Source organism: Carassius gibelio, chromosome A20 (assembly GCF_023724105.1).
Source record: "Carassius gibelio isolate Cgi1373 ecotype wild population from Czech Republic chromosome A20, carGib1.2-hapl.c, whole genome shotgun sequence".
Classification (NCBI taxonomy): domain Eukaryota; kingdom Metazoa; phylum Chordata; class Actinopteri; order Cypriniformes; family Cyprinidae; genus Carassius; species Carassius gibelio.
Window position 1 is genome coordinate 11,992,487 of NC_068390.1, and position 21,205 is coordinate 12,013,691.

Genomic DNA, 21,205 nt, shown 5'->3' on the forward strand with positions numbered 1-21,205 from the left:
ATATATATATATATATATATATATATATATATGCCTCAATTAAGACTCTGACAACAAAAGACTTTCTGAACAAGTATTGTGTGTGTTAATTGATCTGTAATGGAGTGCAAATTATGTTTTTCTTTCTTTTTTTTTCTTTTTTTGTAAGAAAAGTTTTCTTAAGAACAACTGACACAGCATTGGTGTTTTTTTTTTAACTCATTGAATTTTTAAATGAAGAGTTATTTAAAGTTTTATTTAAAAGCATTTAAAGTTATTTAAAGCCCTAAGTCTTACCTGCTGAGGGAATCAACACATGCATTCTCAAAGTTGCTTTAATCAGTGTATGTACAGCTATTGGAGGAACCTCATTTCAAATCAATTTGGGCTTTTCACACTTGAAATTGTTAACCCTGGGTTATTCTAAACACCTGGGTTGATTGAATCCTGGGTTAATTTGCTTCATGTTTTATATTGCTTATAATTACCTGGGGTTAACAATTACTCCTGGGTATTCGTACACTGTTTCATACAGTACATCCTAAACCCCAGGTTAATGTTCTTATATGCATATTTGCAATATCAGTGTCACTGCCTTGATGAATGCAGCACTTGACCTGTTTACATAACAGCATTAGCATTGCACATCTTCATATTAAATATTGCAGACTTTACTATTATATTTTTCCTGAATGGTCTGAATGACATGCTCTCTTCTTCACACATATTCCTTCCATTTATACAAAATACTGGCTGCATCCAAAAGCTTAGGCAACTTGATGCCTTGCTGCCTTATCATGCAGTGACTTTGCAGGCAGAGTCAAAAACAATCTATAAAAAGTGGTGAGGTCAAGCAGTCCATGACAGACAGATGTTGTGACAGAATTATGTGCATATATACATCCACATGCTTGACTATCATTCGTTGACCTCAAATGGCTTATCATCTGAAATATGTAAGTAGTAATTTTACATGGCCGCTCAATCTAGTGAAGCTAACATTGAAGTTGGACGTACCTTAATGCCTTCCTACCTTGGAATGTGAGGCACATGATTGGGTGTAGATGCTAAGCATAGCCGTAACATTCTAACACACCACCATTTCATAATTTACTCATTTGGTGGCAACAATGAGGGGTTAACATCACAAAAGCATGGCTAACCCTACTCCAGAGCAGGGTTTTATAACGCCAGAAAAAAGCAGTGTTAACCCTGCTATTAAAGTACAAGTGTCAAACATTACTCTACTCAGGTTTAAAGCTTGGTTTAGAATGATGATAACATGGGGTTAGATGCAACATGAAAAGCCCCATTTAAGTGACTAACTGATATACTTCAAATTTTGATATATATGAAATATATCATATATTTGAAATATATGAACTTTAATTTAAAAAGTTAGTGTTAGTGCCACTGGATGGATGTTTTGATGGTTACACTCAAGAATCTGTTTCAGAACTGCTAACAGTTAAATGAGACTTAATTCAGACTGACGTCCATGTTTGAATTCATTCACATTAATGTAGTTTCTTAGTTTTTACCTGCTTTTTGTTTCTGACCCCATACAAACATTTGGAACAACTTCCAGATAACACTTAAAAATAAATTAAGAACTGCCACATGATAAATATAAACTAAATCTAAAAATAAATAAAAGCAAAGTTTAATGGATGGTATGAAATATTTATGGTAGACTGGTAAAATCTCTTTTGTGTGTATCATATGTGATTGCTACAAGAATCTGGGTGCTTGCTTAGGGAAGCACTGCGCTGATATCCAAAATCATTTGAAAATGTGAATTATATATGTGTGTTACAGTTGTATGTGTTGGACCCCTCGAATGATCACCCTTGTAAATATTTATAATCTCTCTATTACAGAGTCTTTGTACAATTCGTATTGTACTATCAGCTTCATTCAGTGGTCGAAGAAGAGTTCATTTAATTGACATGGGCTCTTAAGATGTACCATATGCTTTTTTATTTATTAAAGATGTATTTGGATATCAGTAGCTATTTATTTAAATTCATTGCAATTGATTATATGTAATTTATTTATTTTTCAAGTCAAATATAGTTGGGGAAAGCAACCTAAGTGTAAAAGATCATTAATGCTCATTCTTAATTACTTAAGTATTTAATTACTTAAGTTAAACCCTTTAAATGTAGCAAATGTTTCTGAGTGATGTTTATTGCATGATTGGAGTATAAAATCTTTCAACTCCTTGTTCTTGGTGCTTCTAATGAGTTAAAACTTGGCTTTTTTTCACTATGCTTGCAAAAACGAAAACTTAATTTTTATTTTATTTTTTTCAGTTAAAAAGGAGAGTAAAATAAAATGGGAAACAAATAATATATAATGCTTTTCATATCTCAATTTTTTTTATTATACAATACATACAAATCATAAGTACATACATTACACTCCCATAAGAAATACAAAAGAGTAAACATAATTATTCAATCAACATTAATCCAAATGTAAGAGATACAATGACTATATATGATGAATGCAGTCTTTTATTTAGAGCCACATGAGGGTGAACTAACCTTTCAAGTTTTATGAAAGAGAGAGAGAGAGAGAGAGAGAGAGAGACCCATTTCAATCCAGACAAGGCCATTTTTGTAAAGCTGCTACATAATGATAAGGTTTTATATATTAGTAAAACTCTAAATCATTGACGTTCTATAAAGTTCTTAATATTAATTAATCTTAATCCCGCCATATACTGTATAGGCCTATGCTGTCAGTTCCTGACTTTGCACTGCATTCCTAAACCAGTTCATTTGACTTATGACAGTACATAACTTTAATGTGGAGTGAGAGCGGTGTCAACACTGTTGGAATGAGTCAGCAATTCATAAACTATAAAGACATCTATATTGAATTTGATTTTCGACATCAAATAACTGTAGATAAAGGCTGTATACTCTACCATAAGGACAGTTTTCCATTGTGTGTGTGTGTGAGAGTGAATGGTGCAAAGCAGACATCCTGAACAGCAAACATCGAAAGACACTGATGCATGTGGATTTAAGGTATCATCACCCAGGTGACCAGGCTGTTTATCTGCATGTGACCTTTCTTGCCAAATCAGTAAGACGAGAAGCAAACACATACACCTGGAGGTCCATGTGAATCCTGATTCAGTTCCTAATTTAAACCTAAACTAGAAAGTTGGATTTCTGATCTATAAAATCTTTTGCAATTATTTCATCTATTTGCATTTTTTGAACTTCAAACCACTTTCTTTATAAATTCACATACAGTAACATCATTAATTGATGAAATGCTCTGAACAGCAGCATGCAGCAGCACTACACTACACTTTTTGTACACTTAAGCAGCCCACATATACACACACTCATGCATATACAAAATGCACCTTGAGGAAATAATCTGTGGAAAAACTAGGAAATGCACAGCCTACACAGAGTTTATAAATCAAATGAATGGTCAATTATATACAGCCTCAATAGCTTAAATTAACAATAAACTAATTTTCTCAGGCAGGGTGAATGTCAGAAGCTTTGTTATAGCTGTTCCAAAAGCTAGCTCTTCCTAATTATGCTGCATACATAGACAGTTTGTTTTATTTAAGATCTGAGGCAGCAATGCAATGCATTTACTGACAAGGCAATCACAGAATGCATTACAGCACGCTCTGTAAAGAAAAATAAATAAGTTTTTAAAAGAAATGTTAATTATATTTAAATTTATATTGTATTCACTAGTGAAATGTTAAAATAAAAAAAAGGTATATAAGAGTAAATTGATGTCATCAGCCTATTTTAAGCTTAGTATCTTAGCAACATTCTAAAGGAAAACTGTTGAAATCTATTGCATGCTACTGAAACTTGTATATCAGTAGAGGAAATTTTTTTATTTTTTACAAGAGAGCACTTGTTTTTGCCCTTTTTATGATTGCAATAGACTATTTTCTCAAATTTCTCCATATAGAAACAATAAGGGGCTATCCCCACACACATCATTCACTACAATGTTTTTTCATTGTTTTTTATCTAAACATTTGCTTGACTGATGTGTTTTGCTACATCTCATTACTCAACATTCTAAATATAAATAAATAAATCAATAAATGGTTTAAAAAGTCTTCTTAAAACTTTTGAAAACACTACACTTTTTCCATTCCTCTATTCTGCTTGATCTGTGTGAATGGCCCTGGTAACTTCTTTTCTCCACACTAAACAATATTTTTTTTGCAAAGGAAGAACTACAGACTAATAAGCTGAGAATTATTTGCCTATTATCTCTACTTATTACATGTTGATTAATGGGGGGAAAACACATCCCATTTAGGTTTTTAGGACCCAAGCACCGATGGTGCGAGGACCCTCTTGGAATTGGTCGCTTTATTCTTCTTCTTCCCGTAAGGGAATGTGTTGAGTCAGACTGGCAATCGAAAGGTTGTGAGTTCGAGCCCCGGGCCGGCAGGAATTGTGGGTGGGGGAGTGAATGTAGAGTGCTCTCTCCACCCTCAATACCACGACTTAGGTGCCCTTGAGCAAGGCACCGAACCCCCAACCGCAGCATAAATGACTGCCCACTGCTCCGGGTGTGTGTTCATAGTGTGTGTGTGTTCACTGCTCTGTGTGTGTGCACTTCGGATGGGATAAATGCAGAGCACAAATTCTGAGTATGGGTCACCATACTCGGCTGAATTTCACGTCACTTTCACTTTCTTCATCTTCCCTGAAATTAATCACATTTTTGAAGGCCTAAACATGCTCTAAAACTCACGAAACTTTGCAGAAGTAGGTCTGGCAAAATGGCTCAATAGCACCACCTATTCAATTTCAACAGAGTGCACCTCGAGCTATGTTTCATGTACATGCATGAAAATTGGTACATACGTGTACATTGAGTTTTTGTCAAGGGGTGGGTCCCTGGCGGTCTGACAAATCTGATGTTTCGCCGTGAAAAAGGAAGTCGCTGTAACTCTGGCAAGCAATGTCTGATCTGCCCCCAAACTTCACACGTGTGATAGGTGTTCAGTCCTGAATAAACACCCATGACCAAATTCAGTTATAGTCATAGCGCCACCTGCCGGTAACAGGAAGTGACATGGTTAAATAGGTTGGCATCATGCTAGAAAATACTAATACATGGTAGCACCACTTAGCTAAGTGCTAAAGCATGCTACTAATGTGGTGAAAAGGAAGTTTTTGTAACTCAGGCAAGCAATGCCCAATCTACACATTTTATAAGAGTCCTGACCTGAACACATCAACATGCCCGTATTTGGTTATAGTCATAGCGCCACCTGCTGGCAACAGGTAGTTTAATGTGTAACACTGTTATGGACTGTTATGGACTCCTAGCAACAAAGTGTCAGCAAGTGCTGAATACACTGGCAACATGTTAGAAACATACTAAAGCATGCTAGTAGCACTTAGCTAAGTGCTAAAGCGTGGTACTAATGCAGTGAAAAGGGAAGTTGCTGTAACTCGGCTAGCAATGTCCGATCTGCCCCAAAATTCACACATTTGACAAGAGTCCTGTCCTGAACACATCAACATGCCCGTATTAGTTTGTAGTCATACTGCCACCTGCTGGCAACAGGAAGTGTCCAGTGTAACACAGTTATGGACTGCTTGCAAAATAATAAAAAGCATCAACAAGTGTTAAATAGACTGACAAAATTCTATGAACATGCTAAAACATGCTAGCAACACTTAAATCAGTGTTGAAGCATTTATGCAGTTGTTGCAGAACATTACTTTAACTCGTGCATACAATGTCCAATCTGCCTCAAACTTCACGAGTTTGATTTGAGTCCCGGCCTGAAGATATCTACATCCTCATATTTGGTTATAGTTATAGTCCCACCTACTGGCAACAAGAAGTGACATGTTTTAGCAACACAGTAAAATATACCATTGTGTGCTAACAATGCCAGAAATATTCTCAAACGTGCTTGCAACACTTACTATGTACTAAAGGATGCTATTAATAATATGAAAAAGAAAGTTGTTGTAACTCATGCATACAATGCCCAATCTGCCAAAACACATCTAAAGGCCAATATTCAATTATAATTATAGCACCACCTGCTGGCAACAGGAAATACTTATTTTAAACTAACTTAAACATTAAATGTCTGATCTGCCCTAAACTACACGTTTGATAAGATTCCTGCTCTCAACAGATCTTAAGGCCAATATTTCAGTTATTATCATACCCCCACCTGCTGGCGACAGGAAATTACTTGTCTTAAACCAACTTAAACATGCAATATATATGGTCTACCCAAATTCAAGTGTTTGATATGGGTCCTGGCCTGAACTCATCTTTAAGCCAATATATATATATATATATATATATATATATATATATATATATATATATATATATATATATATATATATATATATATATATATATATATATATATATATATATATATATATATATATAAGGCAGATTGGGCATTGTATGCATGAGTTACAACAACTTTCTTTTTCATATTATTTCATATTATATATATATATATATATGATGAGGTGCAGGTGATCAGCCCATGATGAGCTTTGAGCCAGTGCTCCTTGTGAATTACCAGGGCAATGCTGATGTGGAATCGGATGTGGCTCGTCACAGCACTTCCACGAATGGGAATACAAACTCCGACTCCCAGCCCGAGCCCAGGCGGCTGAACTGTCCCGCCTCGCACAACATTGGCTGCTCGGCAGAGGGCCCACAGCTGCCCAAGTTGTGGAGCGCGTCGTCGTTGACCGATTCCTCCGAGCCACCCCACGGACTCATCGTCAAGTGGTTGGAATGCGGAGCCCCACCACCATAACCGACCTCTTCGAGGCGGTGGAACTGGCGGATGCTGCCAAACAGCGGGACACTGGGCAGCAGTCGAGGTCATTTCCCCGGAGGGTGGTCCAGGAGCGGCGGGCGCAGGAGGGCACCTTGCGACCAGTAGCTAGGCCGGCGAAGGTCAATCCAATACCCACAGCAGACCCTGCATCTCCCGCACGGACGTTGCTGGTGGGCTGTATTGTAAACCGCGACCTGCCCCAGGGGGCGCCGGAGGCAGAGGTGAAAATTAACAGCCGTCCAGTCCAAGCCCTCCTAGACTCCGGCAGTGCAGGTAGTTTAGTGCAATCTAGCATCCTCATGCCATGCGGAGAAACCAAAGCTACCTGCCCCATCACCTGCTTGCACGGAGACACATGCCATGTCCCGAACCGGAGACTGACGATCTCTGCCTTCCTGGGCACCTGGCCCCGTGAAGTGGGCATGCTGATGGATCTGCCAGTCCCCCTCCTTCTTGGCCGAGACTGGCCGGGGTTCGACCGCCTCCTGGACGCCGCCATACAGCCCGCCATCATGAAGGGGAGCTGCCGCAAGGAAAAGCTGGCGAGAGGAGCCTATCAGCGACCAGTCCTACTGGCTAAGTTTATTCAACTATTCGCCTCTCCACACAAAGAAGATGAATTCTGGAACATTGTTTGTTGAACCTTTCAAATACCGCGCGAAGACAGAACAAAGGCCCCGCTCACGCTGCTCCACGCTCACGCCAAGATCCAGCGCAGCTCACACGCGCGTCACACAGCCTCCGGTACACGCACGCTGGGCCATGCAAGTATCACTTTTCTATGGAGATTTTAAATGCTGCTTAAAGTGTGTCTATGATTTGAGTCGTTGTTGGCAGAGAAGGGTTACTTACTGTGATTTCCATACCTGAGCTCATTCTGTGATCTCATTCATTTTCTCTCTCTCTCTCTCTCTCTCTCTCTCCTTTATTTGGATTCCGTTATGTCTTGTAAAAAGTTAACTGTCTGTATTATTGTCCGCATATTTACTCTGTGTGATTTGTAGTTTCGATGCATTATTAGTCAATTATTAAAAACCCATATATTCATGATTCTTGTCTCCACCACCCGCTCACATTGTAGCTAAAGAGTCACTGAGATCTTTAGCTACAAGCTTTACATTTAGAAACTAAATTTATTATAATGATAGGAATGTTTTCGTGGCCAGAGAATAATTTTCCTTGAATTATAAGAAGTGATAACTTTATTGAAAATTGATAGGTCAATCTTACGGCCGTTTGCTGGACAAACCACTGTTTGATTTGCAGTAATTTACAGTAAGAGATATCACATTAATTGATATGAAGAATGGAATATTGACATATTAATGAGTAAGTTACAGTGCCCTGTAATGATTTATTGATGAATGCAATTGAGCTATTTTTCATAATCAATAAAATATTAGTGTAACTGTCATATGAGATACATATTAATCATATTCCTGATTAATTATTCAAATTCCCTATATATCATTTGAGTTAATTATTCTGTACAACTCATTGTTGCTACAGTTTTGGTGGAGAATGCGGGTGTATATGGTTTTTAATAATTTCTGCACATGCGCTATGAAATTATGTAACGTTACTTGTGAGATAAGTCGCACGTTTCAGCACGTTAGGTATTTATAGAAACTTAACAGTATAGTCACTGTTATTTTTAATGAAAGTAAACTGCAGTATAATGTTAAAAGTATCCTGTTAAGAAAGACCAAAATCTTTTTACAGTGAGAACATTTTAATATGAATAATTAAAAGATGAAGAAATCTTTTATTAGTTGCAACATGTAAATCTGAACATGAGCGATGTTCCTCTGATTCAGTTAAAAAGGCCTTGTTATTAAATATGGTTATTGAATTTGTGGGGAACCACAGTGATATTCAAAAATAAACAATAAAAACTCCTGGTCTAAAAATGGCTTAGCTATCCGATTTTTAAACCTAAAACATTTAAATCATAAGTGCTATTTTGATAAATGTCTATTGGAGTCAACAGATGTAAAAATTCCTGTTTTTCACATTTGTGTCTTGACAGTGAAACGAATCCTGTCCTTACACTCTTGTGCAGTCTATAGCACCTTAGAGATCATTAAAATCTTTTGTTTGTTACTTGTGATTTGATGCAGAAAATCAGCCTGACAAACGATCAGATTCTAAGTCAAATTGAAATTGTAATTCCGCTATCTAAACACCAGAGGAAACTCGTGGTTCAGAAATTTCAGGTAACGCCCTGCTTTCTGATTCCAGCTTGCATGAGTGCAAAGTCGCCATCCTGTGGCCGTTTCAGATAATGCGCTCTAATTGCTAATCTTTTCCCCTGAAATTCTCGATAATTATTTGCATTTACAGCTTTGCTCGTGCGAATATTAATACAGGGAAACAAAAGAATTTTCCCTGCCTTTGACTGTTTACATTTACTTTGAGTTTGGTTCAAACATGATTTGAATTAAAATGTAATTGTTTAATAGTGGAAATCTAGATGTTTCAGGTGAACTACTGATTGACCCACTTAGAAAGTAAGCCATCTAGTGGCAGTCTCCTGTTAAATCGACTAACAGACCTCTGTCTTTTCCATTCTGTTTTGAATTGCATGTCCACTTTTACCCTTTTTGATTAATCTCACCCTGTTTGATTAATTTCATAATTATTAATGATAACTTACAGCTATCATTGGATTATAGGATATTATTCAGATTTTCCTTTTAATTCTTACATGCTTATTTTACATTTTGATTAAACCAGTTTTGAATTTTTAATTTGAATTAAGTTTTCTGCTCAGCAGGTTAAGCACAGAGAGACAGTACCCCCCCCCCCCCCCCCCCCCCCTTGTGGTGAAAACCAACTACTACTTCTCTCGTGTTTCATTCCCATCTTTTATTTTGATTTTTATTATTTTTCTTCTCTCTTTTGGCTTAGGTTATTTTGATAATTACCATTATTATCATAATTCCTCTGTTTTGTTTTATCATTATTAGGTAAAGCTGTTACCTTTCCTTTCTACATATATAGTTACTCAATTGATGTAAAACAAACCAAACCTTAATTAACGTTAAGTTTCCTTTGTTCATCCTTTGTGTATTTGATTGTAGAACTCCCTTGGTGATTGGACAGTCATCTCAGGTTTCCAGTTAGCAGGGCTGCCCGACCGGTGCCCGACCACTGGCTGCAAGTGAAACTCGGGTCCTCTTGTCTCTGTCCGTTAGCAGCACGCGGTGGAGACATCAGCAATTTGGCACTCCAAAGGTTGTGCTAAAAGTCACAAGCTGTTCGAGAGTGCGCCACGCCAGAGTAAAGGAGGACCGGGGACACTGCGGTTGAGTGTTTGGGGAGCGCCGGAGAGGTTGACCCAGCCACTGGTTTCCGCCTGAATGACTTCAATTCACCCAGGTGAACCAAATGTGATAAAACCCATCCACTTATTATAAGCCACAGAATATTAGATATTCCCCCGGATTATTTTAAGTGTTTGACCCTTTTGCTTCTTTAAGCCACACCGTATTTCTAGGTTTCCTACCCAGATAGCCCACTCACCTGTTGGCCCTATCTTAAAACCTAGCAGTAGGCTTAGGCCTCACATTGTGTTTCTATTGTTTTTATCTCATTTCAAGTGTTGTTTCACTTTGATCTTTTTCTATCCTCTGTTCTGTTGTGATTTGTTTATTTCATTTCACATAGAGACAGTAACCTGTGAGCCACCAAGGAAGCTAAATAATAGAGCCAACCAGCAGCCGGTGTCATCACACGACCCGCTAGGCTACTGCCTTTTAAATCTCCATTTCAGGTCCTTCGTTGACCCAAGTTAATTGGCTACTTAACTGTCTGACTGTTTGCATCAGTTAGCCCCAAAATTCTCATAAACGGCACAGCCCGTATGAATATAGCTCGCTAAACGTAGAACGAACTTGCTTTGGTCTTTTTTGTGTGTGTGTGTGTGCTGTGCTTCTCTCACCGACAGAGAGTCAGGATGTTCTAGGCATCCAGTCCAGCAGTCCACGGGGGCCACCTCTCGACATGGTTGAAAGCAGTGACGACCCCCTTCCTGCCCAAGGACGGCAGTAACCTGCAGCACCCAGAGCAACTAGACACCGAGCTAGATGAACTGATGGCACGCGATCCAAACCAAAGCGACTACTACAGAGAACTCACCAGGATCTTCAGAAGCCTAGTTCACATTCTCGTCGCCCAGGCACGGCTCAGTGAACGGAGCAACATCGCGGAGGAGGCCTGGAAGGACCAGGCCCCAATCCAGAGTCATCTCCTCTTCGAGACCCAGAACCAGCGTGAGAAAGAGGACGACGCAGATCCAGAGCTACAGAAAGGAGTTGAAAGACTTCACAATGCCCTGCAAGATCTCCGCCTCGACACAGATCAAAAAGAACAGCTGGAGAGAGAAGCCAGAAAAGATCTCAACAAAAAACTCCAGCAAGGTGACGCTCTCCTAAAAAGAGCCGAGAGTGAACTGAAAGAAAGAGACTATAAAACCTGGGCCTGCAAAACACACTTGCAAGCGGCCCGAGCTAAATTCAACAAGCTTATTCTGCAGAGAGACAAGCCCCAAGATGAACTTGACACTGTTCACACAGAACTGAGACAATCTCACAGATTACAGAGTGGCTGCATCGGAGAAACGCACACCACAAAGTTTCTCCCGGCCCGCCACTCCAACCCTTTCAGCCAAGAACCCAGAGCTGTAAAAGAGGGTGTAAGCTCACGACTCAAGAAATCAGCAGCCAGCTTACAAGAACACCTGTCAACAACGGAGGGGAGAGAACCCTTCCAGAGAACGCATGTCACTAAACCCTGCACTGCTCACAGAGAACTTGACAAGCTAGCCAGAAGCATCTCTACATTCAATCCAGATCCTGCAGGAGGACATGACGTTCATGCTTCTTTACAAGCCATTGACTTTCATTTGCAAACTGTCGCCAACGTGACAGATATGAACATATTGTACCTGTTAAAAATCACGTCCAGCCGTGATGTGCATTGTTTTCTGGATCGTCAACCAGAGACTGTCAAAGCGTACTACCAGCAACTGATCCAAACTCAGACCATGAGCTCCTTATTGCTATGGACCTCAAACAGGGCCGATTTGAAAACCCACAGACTTTCTGTAGTCAGCTACGAAAAGCCTACTTCGGAGCATGCAACGAACCAGGTATGGAACAGGATGTCAACTTAAAAACTCTGTTCCTCCTAAACCTACATGCCAGTTGGAGTTTTCATCTCAGAGTCCCAGCGTGTCCACGTAACAGGACTACACAAGGGTTACGGAACTTAGCCCACAAAGCTTGCACCAAGCAAAAGACTATTTGTGAAAAGACTGTGAAAAACCCCAAAGTCTCCGTCTCTGAGCACTGCTTAGAGTTAACCCTAGATGGTGCCCTACAACACCACAGTCACAGACATTTTTACAGAGAGTCAATACCATTCCAAGCCAGCAGAGAGCAACACAATCATGGTGGTGCTCGTCCAATGCACCAGAGCGAGCGATTCCCACCATCCAGGAAACAAAGCCCTGACAGCCGGCAGTGGAACCACTCTTGACATGGTAAGCTCAATCCTGAGCCCACGTCAGAAAAACACAGTGCAGCCCCGTCTGAGACAGCAGAGATCCTGAGGGTGCTGAAAGACCTTCTTCACATGAAAACTCGCAAGGAAGATGAGCCAAGCACCCAGAACACTGACCGTCATCCACAGACTACAGAGCTAACTGTCACAGCACAAAGTGACAACAACACCCAAGCTCCACAGCCGAAGGCTGCACACCCTGAATGAGACAGCACAGGTCCTCACACCAGGTACCACAAACACAAGGTACCAGAAAATGCTGCTTTGACTACCTGCCTTCACAGCGAGCTACACAAGACCGGTCCTCACCCCCCATCGATCGTCACACCTGCCCTGATGCCAACATTCCTGGGCAGCCTTGTCAAAAAGGGGGTGGGCCGAAAAGGAGTCAGCATGGAAGACCTGATTGACACAGGATTAAACCTGACGGTGATCTCATCTCACCTTTTCAAAAGACTCCAATTTGAAGCTAAGAGACAAGATCGAACTCTTACACCTCAAACTTATGAACTGAATGTACATGCGTACAGACAGAATGACATCCAGTTTGAACAGGTTGTTTCCATTCACCTGACAATCGTTCTGATGAGTCTAATACATCCCATGTATGTCCCACCAATGAGCACTCATACATTTCTCATCGACAAAGACCTGCTAGAACACTTTGACCCTTTTCTGAACTTCAAACAGCTAAAAGACTTTGCTCAAGTGCGAGAACCTCTTTCTCGCCAGCCAAACAGGTTCCTAGAGCTAGACTGCCAGGTCACAGAGGTCACGGGAACCCCAGCAGCCAGCCATGATTACAACGCCCTAACGACAGGCTCAAGTTCAAGCCTCTGTACCTTAGTCAACAAACAGGGTACGGTGGTACCAGCTTACATCAAAGGGGTCACTGTTCGTCTCAACCTGCAATGTGGTCAAACCTTAAACCACATGCTAGGTTTCTTCCAATACTCACCTGAATGTGTGGAACTCGGACTCACACTTGCAAACAACAAGCATGTCAAACACCAACACCTGTTCCAGCAATGTGATAACATCACAAAAACACCAAAGTGATCGTGTACTGGAAGAAGGTAAAGGGACACTCAAAGCTACTAAGTCTAGACAAGGACTTAAAAGATCAAACTGACACCCTTGCCAAAACTGGCACACTAAACAACATTCTGTGGTCACTCCCAACCCACCCACCCACATTCAAGGTTGAAGTGATTACACACAGCATAAGAACTTTACTAGCTAAACTGCCTACCTCAGAATCGCTTACGCTGGCTCCGTTGTCTACACAGACAAACATAGCGGACATGCGGGCTTCTGAAACCTCCATAATGACTTTGCTTTACCACCTCTCAGACCCCTCCATCCACCCTGGCAACCAGTCTACAGTCACTGACAACCAACGCCCCAAACCACTGCATGATACACAAAACATGCTGCGTGCACAGAACAATATTGTGGGTGGTGCACCGTCTAACATCACAATGCCAGGGCTTGTAATGCCACGGAGCAAAAGGGGGGATAATGCCAATATATTTCCATGATGCAGCATGTGCTGCACCACGCAGCACCAGAGCCACTGACAAAACACTGAGGCAAGCGTCATGCCAGCAGCAAGATGTGGCAAAACATGGACCAGGGCGAGCTAAACCCAGTCGCCGCCCACGAAGCAAAGAGACTGCCCTGTCCAACCAAAGACAGCCCTCGTTTGTTTCTTTCTCCCCTTTCTCTCTCTCTCTCCCTATTATCTGTACCAGGATGCTGCTGTGGTTTGCCAAGCTGTGCTGTCAGCCAAAGAGAGGACAGCTGCCACCGAGAAAACCGCTGAGACTCCTGACCACCGATGACAGGGCACACTACCCCAGCACTGTAACCGAATACAGCTGTACAAGGTTCAGATGGAGAGAGCACTCCCTCACTCACACATGTCAAACACATGTTCAGCCAACATGAGAAAGTGACTGTTACACAAATGGAGTTAAGTGGACACCACCACCACTCCAAACAGTTCCCGGGAGCTTTGCTCAGAACCGCTGCTGCCGCCAGAATGTTTAACATTGTTATGTCCAGTGTCAATGCAGCGAACCAGACCGTAAACTCCTTGAAACCACTGTTTACTGTCTTCCAGAAGGACTTTACCCAGACTCAGCTGTTTACAGCATTAACAACAGACATGCTGTGGGAGGTTAGCTCCTCCAATGACAGCCTAACCACGAGTAAAACCCCACCATACATGATACCCTTAAGCCTTGTGTCAACTGTGCTGTCTTACGCCATCGCCATGCCAGCTGACATGCTACAAATACACCTGGCCAACTCTCTGGATAGTGCCTTCCTACGGCACGTCAACCCTAAACAGAGAGAAGTGAATGTGCTCCTGAACCAACCCATCAGCGAGTCAAGCCAAGTCTACAGACCTAAAGACATTGTCAGTGTCAGGATGTGGAAAAGCAACACCCACACCAAGACACACATTCCAGATGTGGTGGCCTACCACGACAGCGACACACAGCTGTACCTGGCCCCAAACATGCACATGTGTACTTTGACCAAAGACATTCATTATCAAACCCTTCCTCAGACACAACGCTGAAGGAATCTGCGAGTTGCAACCCTGGGTCAGCGATGCGCGCTGCCCTGCCGAAGCCAAGCCTTGTACACAAGTCACAGAAACGCAAGCAGAGATTGTGGGTAACAGATGGCTCGTCAACACTCATGTGCGCTCAGCTACACTGACCTACGACCAGTATGACACCGCCACCCATGCCAACCTGCTTGACCAAGTAATGAAAGGTACCACCCAACACATTGACATTACTCCTGTCGATACAGCCCTCCAAGCACTGTCTCGACAGCCCGTTCTGAACCCGTCATCTGCGGTCCGAGCCTGGACTGCTGCCGACACTGCACGGTGCATCTCCACTGTCATTGGTCCCGCCCTGACTCTTGGTGTGACCTTCATCCTATACAGGATACTCAATGAGACGCAAACCGCTACAGCCAAACTCACGACAACCGTGGCTGGAGGTCTCCGATGGAATCCCGGGAAAGGGGGTGCCAGGTCAAAGACAACACCAAACCTCATCAAGCTGAATCATCAGCTTCAGGAACCACCTGCCATCATGATCCACCTGCTACATGACCATCACGATTCACCTGTAATCTGCCCATTCTGATGATTGCCGTCCGATGATGTCCACACAGGGACTTCATCTGATGGAAAGGGGGAGGTGTAACGGATATGCAGGTCATCGATTCATGGGTTAAAATTCAGGCATACAAATGAAACCGTTTTGCACTAAATGCCTGGCCTGGCGCCAGCCTGGCTGGACTTAAAATATTTACGATACCCGTGCGAGTCTCAAAGGGGACATGAAATCCCCCCCCCCCCCACACACACATAAGCACACACACGCAAATGAACTTTTCTTTATACTTTTTATGTAAGTCCTTAATAATATGTATTTTGAATATGTTTGTGGGTACAATGGTTAATCCTTGTTATGCGATGTTATTATAATTTTACTAGCCTATAAGTGGAAATGTCTCTCCTCATTCTAACTCTTTCTCAAATAGTCATGTTTATGTAACCCCCACTCCTTTGCAGCTCATAAAACTTTATGACCCCCCTGGGCAACAGGACAGGCGAGAAGCCAAGTCACTGGTTTCTTTTCCCAATGCATTCTAAACTATTACCTTTTGTTTTTATGTTTTCTAAATGTATTACATATTTCTTTTTGGTACATTAGATGTTTCCCATATAAATTGGGACTATCTGCAATTTATTAGAGTGTGTTAATCTTTAAATGTGTGTAATTCTGCATTTGAATGTAACTTTGTGATTCTATCAGTAATATATGTACTGCTTGGTGTTTTTGTAATCGTCATGCTTTGACAGACCCATTTATCTAAAGCAAAGTAATGAAAAATGTATTAATCTTGAATTACGAACTTGCTAGTATATCACTGCTGAAGTCTGATTGGGTGTTTCCACAGAGACACAGGAACTTTCCCTCCGCTTCAGATCGCGGACGTTCATTGGTTGTTCACGTGAAGAGAGGCGTGAACCATCCCAAGCCATAAGAACTGACCGAACAAGGTCTGCCTGCTTTTCTTCTCGTTCTTCGACACTCGTCGCTCCTGCGAGTCCCTCGGCGCGGCCTTGGGCCTCGCTGCCCCCCCCCCAGCCGGGAGGCGGAGAGGACAGCCATTATCATGGCTCCTTCGGAAGCTTTCGTTTTCGTTGTTTTGTTTTCTTTTCTTTACTAAGTTTATTCAACTATTCGCCTCTCCACACAAAGAAGACGAATTCTGGAACACTGTTTGTTGAACCTTTCAAATACAGCGCGAAGACAGAACAAAGGCCCCGCTCACGCTGCTCCACGCTCACACCAAGATCCAGCGCAGCACGCACGCGCGTTACTTGGCCCCCTGCACACGCACGCTGGGCCATGCAAGTATCACTTTTCTATGGAGATTTTAAATGCTGCTTAAAGTGTGTCTATGATTTGAGTCGTTGTTGGCTGAGAAGGGTTACTGACTGTGATTTCCATACCTGAGCTCATTCTGTGATCTCATTCATTTTCTCTCTCTCTCTCTCTCTCTCCTTTATTTGGATTCCATTATGTCTTGTAAAAAGTTTACTGTCTGTATTATCGTACTCATATTTACTCTGTGTGATTTGTAGTTTCGATGTATTATTAGTCAATTATTAAAAACCCATATATTCATGATTCTTGTCTCCACCACCCCTCACATTACGAGTCACTGAGATGTCTGATCTTTAGCTACAAGCTTTAAATTTAGAAACTAAATTTATTATAATGATAGGATAATGTTTTCGTGGCCAGAGAATAATTTTCCTTGAATTATAAGAAGTGATAACTTTATTGAAAATTGATAGGTCAATCTTACGGCCGTTTGCTGGACAAACCACTGTTTGATTTGCAGTAATTTACAGTAAGAGATATCACATTAATTGATATGCAGAATGGAATATTGACATATTAATGAGTAAGTTACAGTGCCCTGTAATGATTTATTGATGAATGCAATTGAGCTATTTTTCATAATCAATAAAATATTAGTGTAACTGTCATATGAGATACATATTAATCATATTCCTGATTAATTATTCAAATTCCCTATATATCATTTGAGTTAATTATTCTGTACAACTCATTGTTGCTACAAATGCCAAGACCTAAATAACTTGCATGACACTGCATGACTGGATTTCTTCTAACTCAAAGAACTGGAGAAAGAGAAGTCTTTATTAACCGCATACCAAACAGGCTATATGCACTTCAGATACATTAAGAATAAAACATTTATTTAAATCAGGCATGCCAATCCTGTTCCTGGAGATCTACGTAGCTGAAGAGTTCAATTGTAACCCTGCTCCAGCACACAGCTGTAATTGTCAAGTGCTCCTGAAGATCTTAATTAACTGTTTCACTTATGTTTGATCAGAGATAGAGGTTAAACATAAGGAATATATAAATATATACTTAAAACAATATTTTACCAAACTTATAACTTAAAACTTATACTTGGATACTTATATATTTTAACACCATAAGACAGGCTAAATTGAATTGAAGATTAGACAGAAGGAATATAAATGTATACTTAAAATAAGGTTTTAAAAATTATACCAATTCTGTAGATAATGGTATTGGATACTTATATAGTATATAGTAGAGATAGCAGATATTGCAGATTTACAAAGCAAAAAAGAATATAATGAGGATTTTTTTTTTGTGCTTTTGTGTTGCTTCAAACACAAAGTGTTGCTGTGCAGGGTCTGACACATGATCCTGGCAATGCAGAGGGTCTGGACTGTTACCCTTATCCTAAGGAATGCCAATATTTTGAACCTGAAAAGGGTCTGTTTCGTGGCAATTCATTATGTGGCCTAGTTGGTAATGGCATTGGGTTGTTACTGGATGGTGGCACTGGTAGAGTTGTGGACCTGGGCCGTGGCTGTGGTGCTGCAGAGGAAAGCAAAGATATTAATGTCACAAAGCCAAACAGTCAAGAAATAATAAAAGCTTTTAAATCAACCCCCCCCCCCCCCCGATAAAGTTATTCAGTTAAACTGGGACATGGAAGAAATCAAAGTTTTAGGTTTACTTTAGACTGAGACAGTAAGCGTATACCAGCTGGTTTAGAATAGTTTACAGCTTAATGCATATAAAGGATCTGATCAATCACATGAAGAAAATTTTTTTTGCATGACCTACCTGAATATAATGGAGAAATCAAACATCACTTTGTGTGATGATTATTTTATTAGATGAGACTTACTTTTTATGCTCTCCCCAGAAGTGGAAAAGATCTTTATGTTTTGCACTATGGAAACCAACAGACATTTAAAGTATTATTTATATATAAAGCTAAAATTCAGATAAAAGTAATGTGTAAAAGCCTCATTAGATTCTTCACATTTGTTTTAAGATGGTTGACTTTTTTTTAGTATCAGTTGGATACATCCGTTTTAGATTTCCAAACATTCCTTTTGCAAACATATATGATGCACCTCTTATTTTGAACATCTCCTGGAATTTACCTCTATTAGATATCATTCCTGTCAAATCTGTGGAGACTTCCTCAAGTTTATTTTTTAGCAGAAGGACAGATTTCCCCACATCATCATATAAGAGGTGAGAATCGGCTGTGATTCTGGGCACATCAGTAGTTTGTGGAGGAACAGAGAATAGCTCAACACTCTACAGAAAACCACACAAAGACAAAAAAAAAAAAAAAAGAAAAAAATCAAACATTTAAAATAAAGACACTTTTTTGCCCTGTTTTTCTCAACCTCTCTTACCTGAAGAAAATGGATGTGATCATCTGTTTGTGAAAGCTGCTCCATTTCAGTATCTCTTGTCTTCAGTTCATCAATCTCCTGCACCAGTTGCTTCATGAGTATTTCAGTTTGACCCACTAAAACTTTTTCCTGATTTCTGATCAGCTGTGTGATCTCGGATTGGCTTCCCTCAATGGAGCGGATCAGTTCAGTAAAGTTCCTCTCAGTCTCTTGCACTGCTTTCTGTGCAGAATGCTGTAAGGACACATTACACAGTGATCTTCAGGTGGACTGGAAGTGCACTGGGATTATCACAAAGAGTATTAACTGACCATGAAACTTTTCCACCAGCTGTCAACTCACCTTATGATTCTTCACAACCTCTCTCAGCTCCTGAAGATCTTTCTCTCTCTGCTGGATTCTCTCCTGGAAGTTTCCTCGCGTTTGATCCAGATGGTTCTGTTAAAAAATAAACATTTATTAAATGAAAAATAAATAACATCTTAAAAGAACAACAATGACCAATAGCATTTTTTTATTTACCTGTTTCTTTGTCCTCTCTTCTATAGCTGTTACAAACGTGTGATTTTTGTGTGTATTCACGGAACACGAATAACAGATATAGCGCTGATCGGTCCGGCAGTAGATTTCCAGTGGTTTATTATGTTGATGACAGATCCTCTTCTTCCCAGTGGGATCAATCATTTTGTATGGTTTACTTGGGGGAAATTCTTCATGAAGGTCAAAATGAGTCTGACAGGAGGCACCAGCAGGAACAGCAGTATGTAGTTTCGTCTTCTTCAGGTTCTCCACCATTTGATCAAATATCACATTCTTACATAAGGCAGGTCTTGGGCTGAAGGTCTTTCTGCACTGAGGACATATGTAAACTCCGTTCTGATTCTCCTGATTCCACCAGTCTGTAATACAGTTCATACAGTAACTGTGTCCACAGGGAATGGTCACTGGATTCTGCAGTAGATCCTGACACACTGGACAGGTGAAATGGTCCTGTTCCACTGAAACACTGGCCATTTCACTGTGAACGAACACTGACCGAACACCTCAAACAACAGCTCGACAATAACTAACGCTGCAGCTTCTTCGTGTTAAATAGATGAAATTGTTTCCTCATTCCTAAAAAAAAAAAAAAAAAACTGTTTTGAAGAGAACTGGTTTCAGGGAATTTAAGAGTTGTTTGTATCACAAGTGAAACTGTGAAACTGCAGAGTTAGAAGCAATCACTTCAAAACAATGTTTTTAAACCATAATGACCTTTTTTATTAATATTATTTAACATGTCTTTGTGAGAAATATTTACAAGACATTTTGAAGATGCAATTTTATAGCCTGTAGCCTATTGATAAAATGATCTAGGTTGTATATTTTACTACAGACTTTCAAGGTCATGGTTTGGATGGTCAATTTCAGAAAGAAATCATGCTGGTAGATGCTTTAACCAGAGCCCCGGTTATGTAGGGCTATTGATTTTACAGATAAATTCTTGCCTGACAATGACAAAGATTTCAGAACTATGACTATGACTGATTCGAATTAATCACTTTTTAAAGTTGGTTCTTTTTAAGGAGCAAATACTTATTGGATGATTCAGAAGACGAGTTTTCAATACTGAGTAAATTCATAATATAGAAGTACCATACTTTGGTTTCATATGGATAGGTTGTTTGTGTGTGTGTGTGTGATGAAAACAGGTCAGACTGCAAAGTGCTCTGAAGGAGAATCATTACTATGCATGATGCAATTTATTACCAAAAAAAAAAAAAAAAGTCTCAATGATTTAGACACAATGATTAAGTTAACTAGAGATCATACTAGCAAAGAGTCTAATGAGGGATCTCTGCTGGCAAACCTGTGACATGGCACTTGAACAGGTATTATAATTATATATCATCTTGATCACTGCATCTTTTCAGAGTTCATCTTTCACTGTGTAAATGTAATAATTCACCTGTGCAATCACAGTTACTGAAGAGCTATTAGACTATTGT

The 21,205-nt window shown here is 40.3% G+C and overlaps 1 protein-coding gene across 1 annotated transcript; it reads right to left on the minus strand.

Moving 5' to 3' along the window:
• Positions 1 to 17,752: 17,752 nt before the first annotated feature.
• ftr63 (finTRIM family, member 63) lies at positions 17,753 to 20,231 on the minus strand. The gene is made up of 6 exons (XM_052534634.1): positions 19,740 to 20,231; positions 19,560 to 19,655; positions 19,218 to 19,451; positions 18,957 to 19,116; positions 18,695 to 18,739; positions 17,753 to 18,378 (listed from the first exon to the last, which is right to left on the minus strand). Exons 1-6 carry the CDS (start codon positions 20,229 to 20,231, stop codon positions 18,236 to 18,238), a joined length of 1,170 nt encoding a protein of 389 aa, XP_052390594.1. The 3' UTR covers positions 17,753 to 18,235.
• Positions 20,232 to 21,205: the final 974 nt, after the last annotated feature.

Coding starts and splice junctions, on each gene's coding strand:
- ftr63 (XM_052534634.1), bottom strand. CDS start 20,231: ATGGCCAGTGTTTCAGTGGAACAGGACCATTTCACCTGTCCAGTGTGT. Junction 19,656..19,739: donor AAGAGAGGACAAAGAAACAG/GTAAATAAAAAA, acceptor ATTTTTTAACAG/AACCATCTGGATCAAACGCG. Junction 18,740..18,956: donor AGGAATGATATCTAATAGAG/GTAAATTCCAGG, acceptor TGGTTTCCATAG/TGCAAAACATAAAGATCTTT.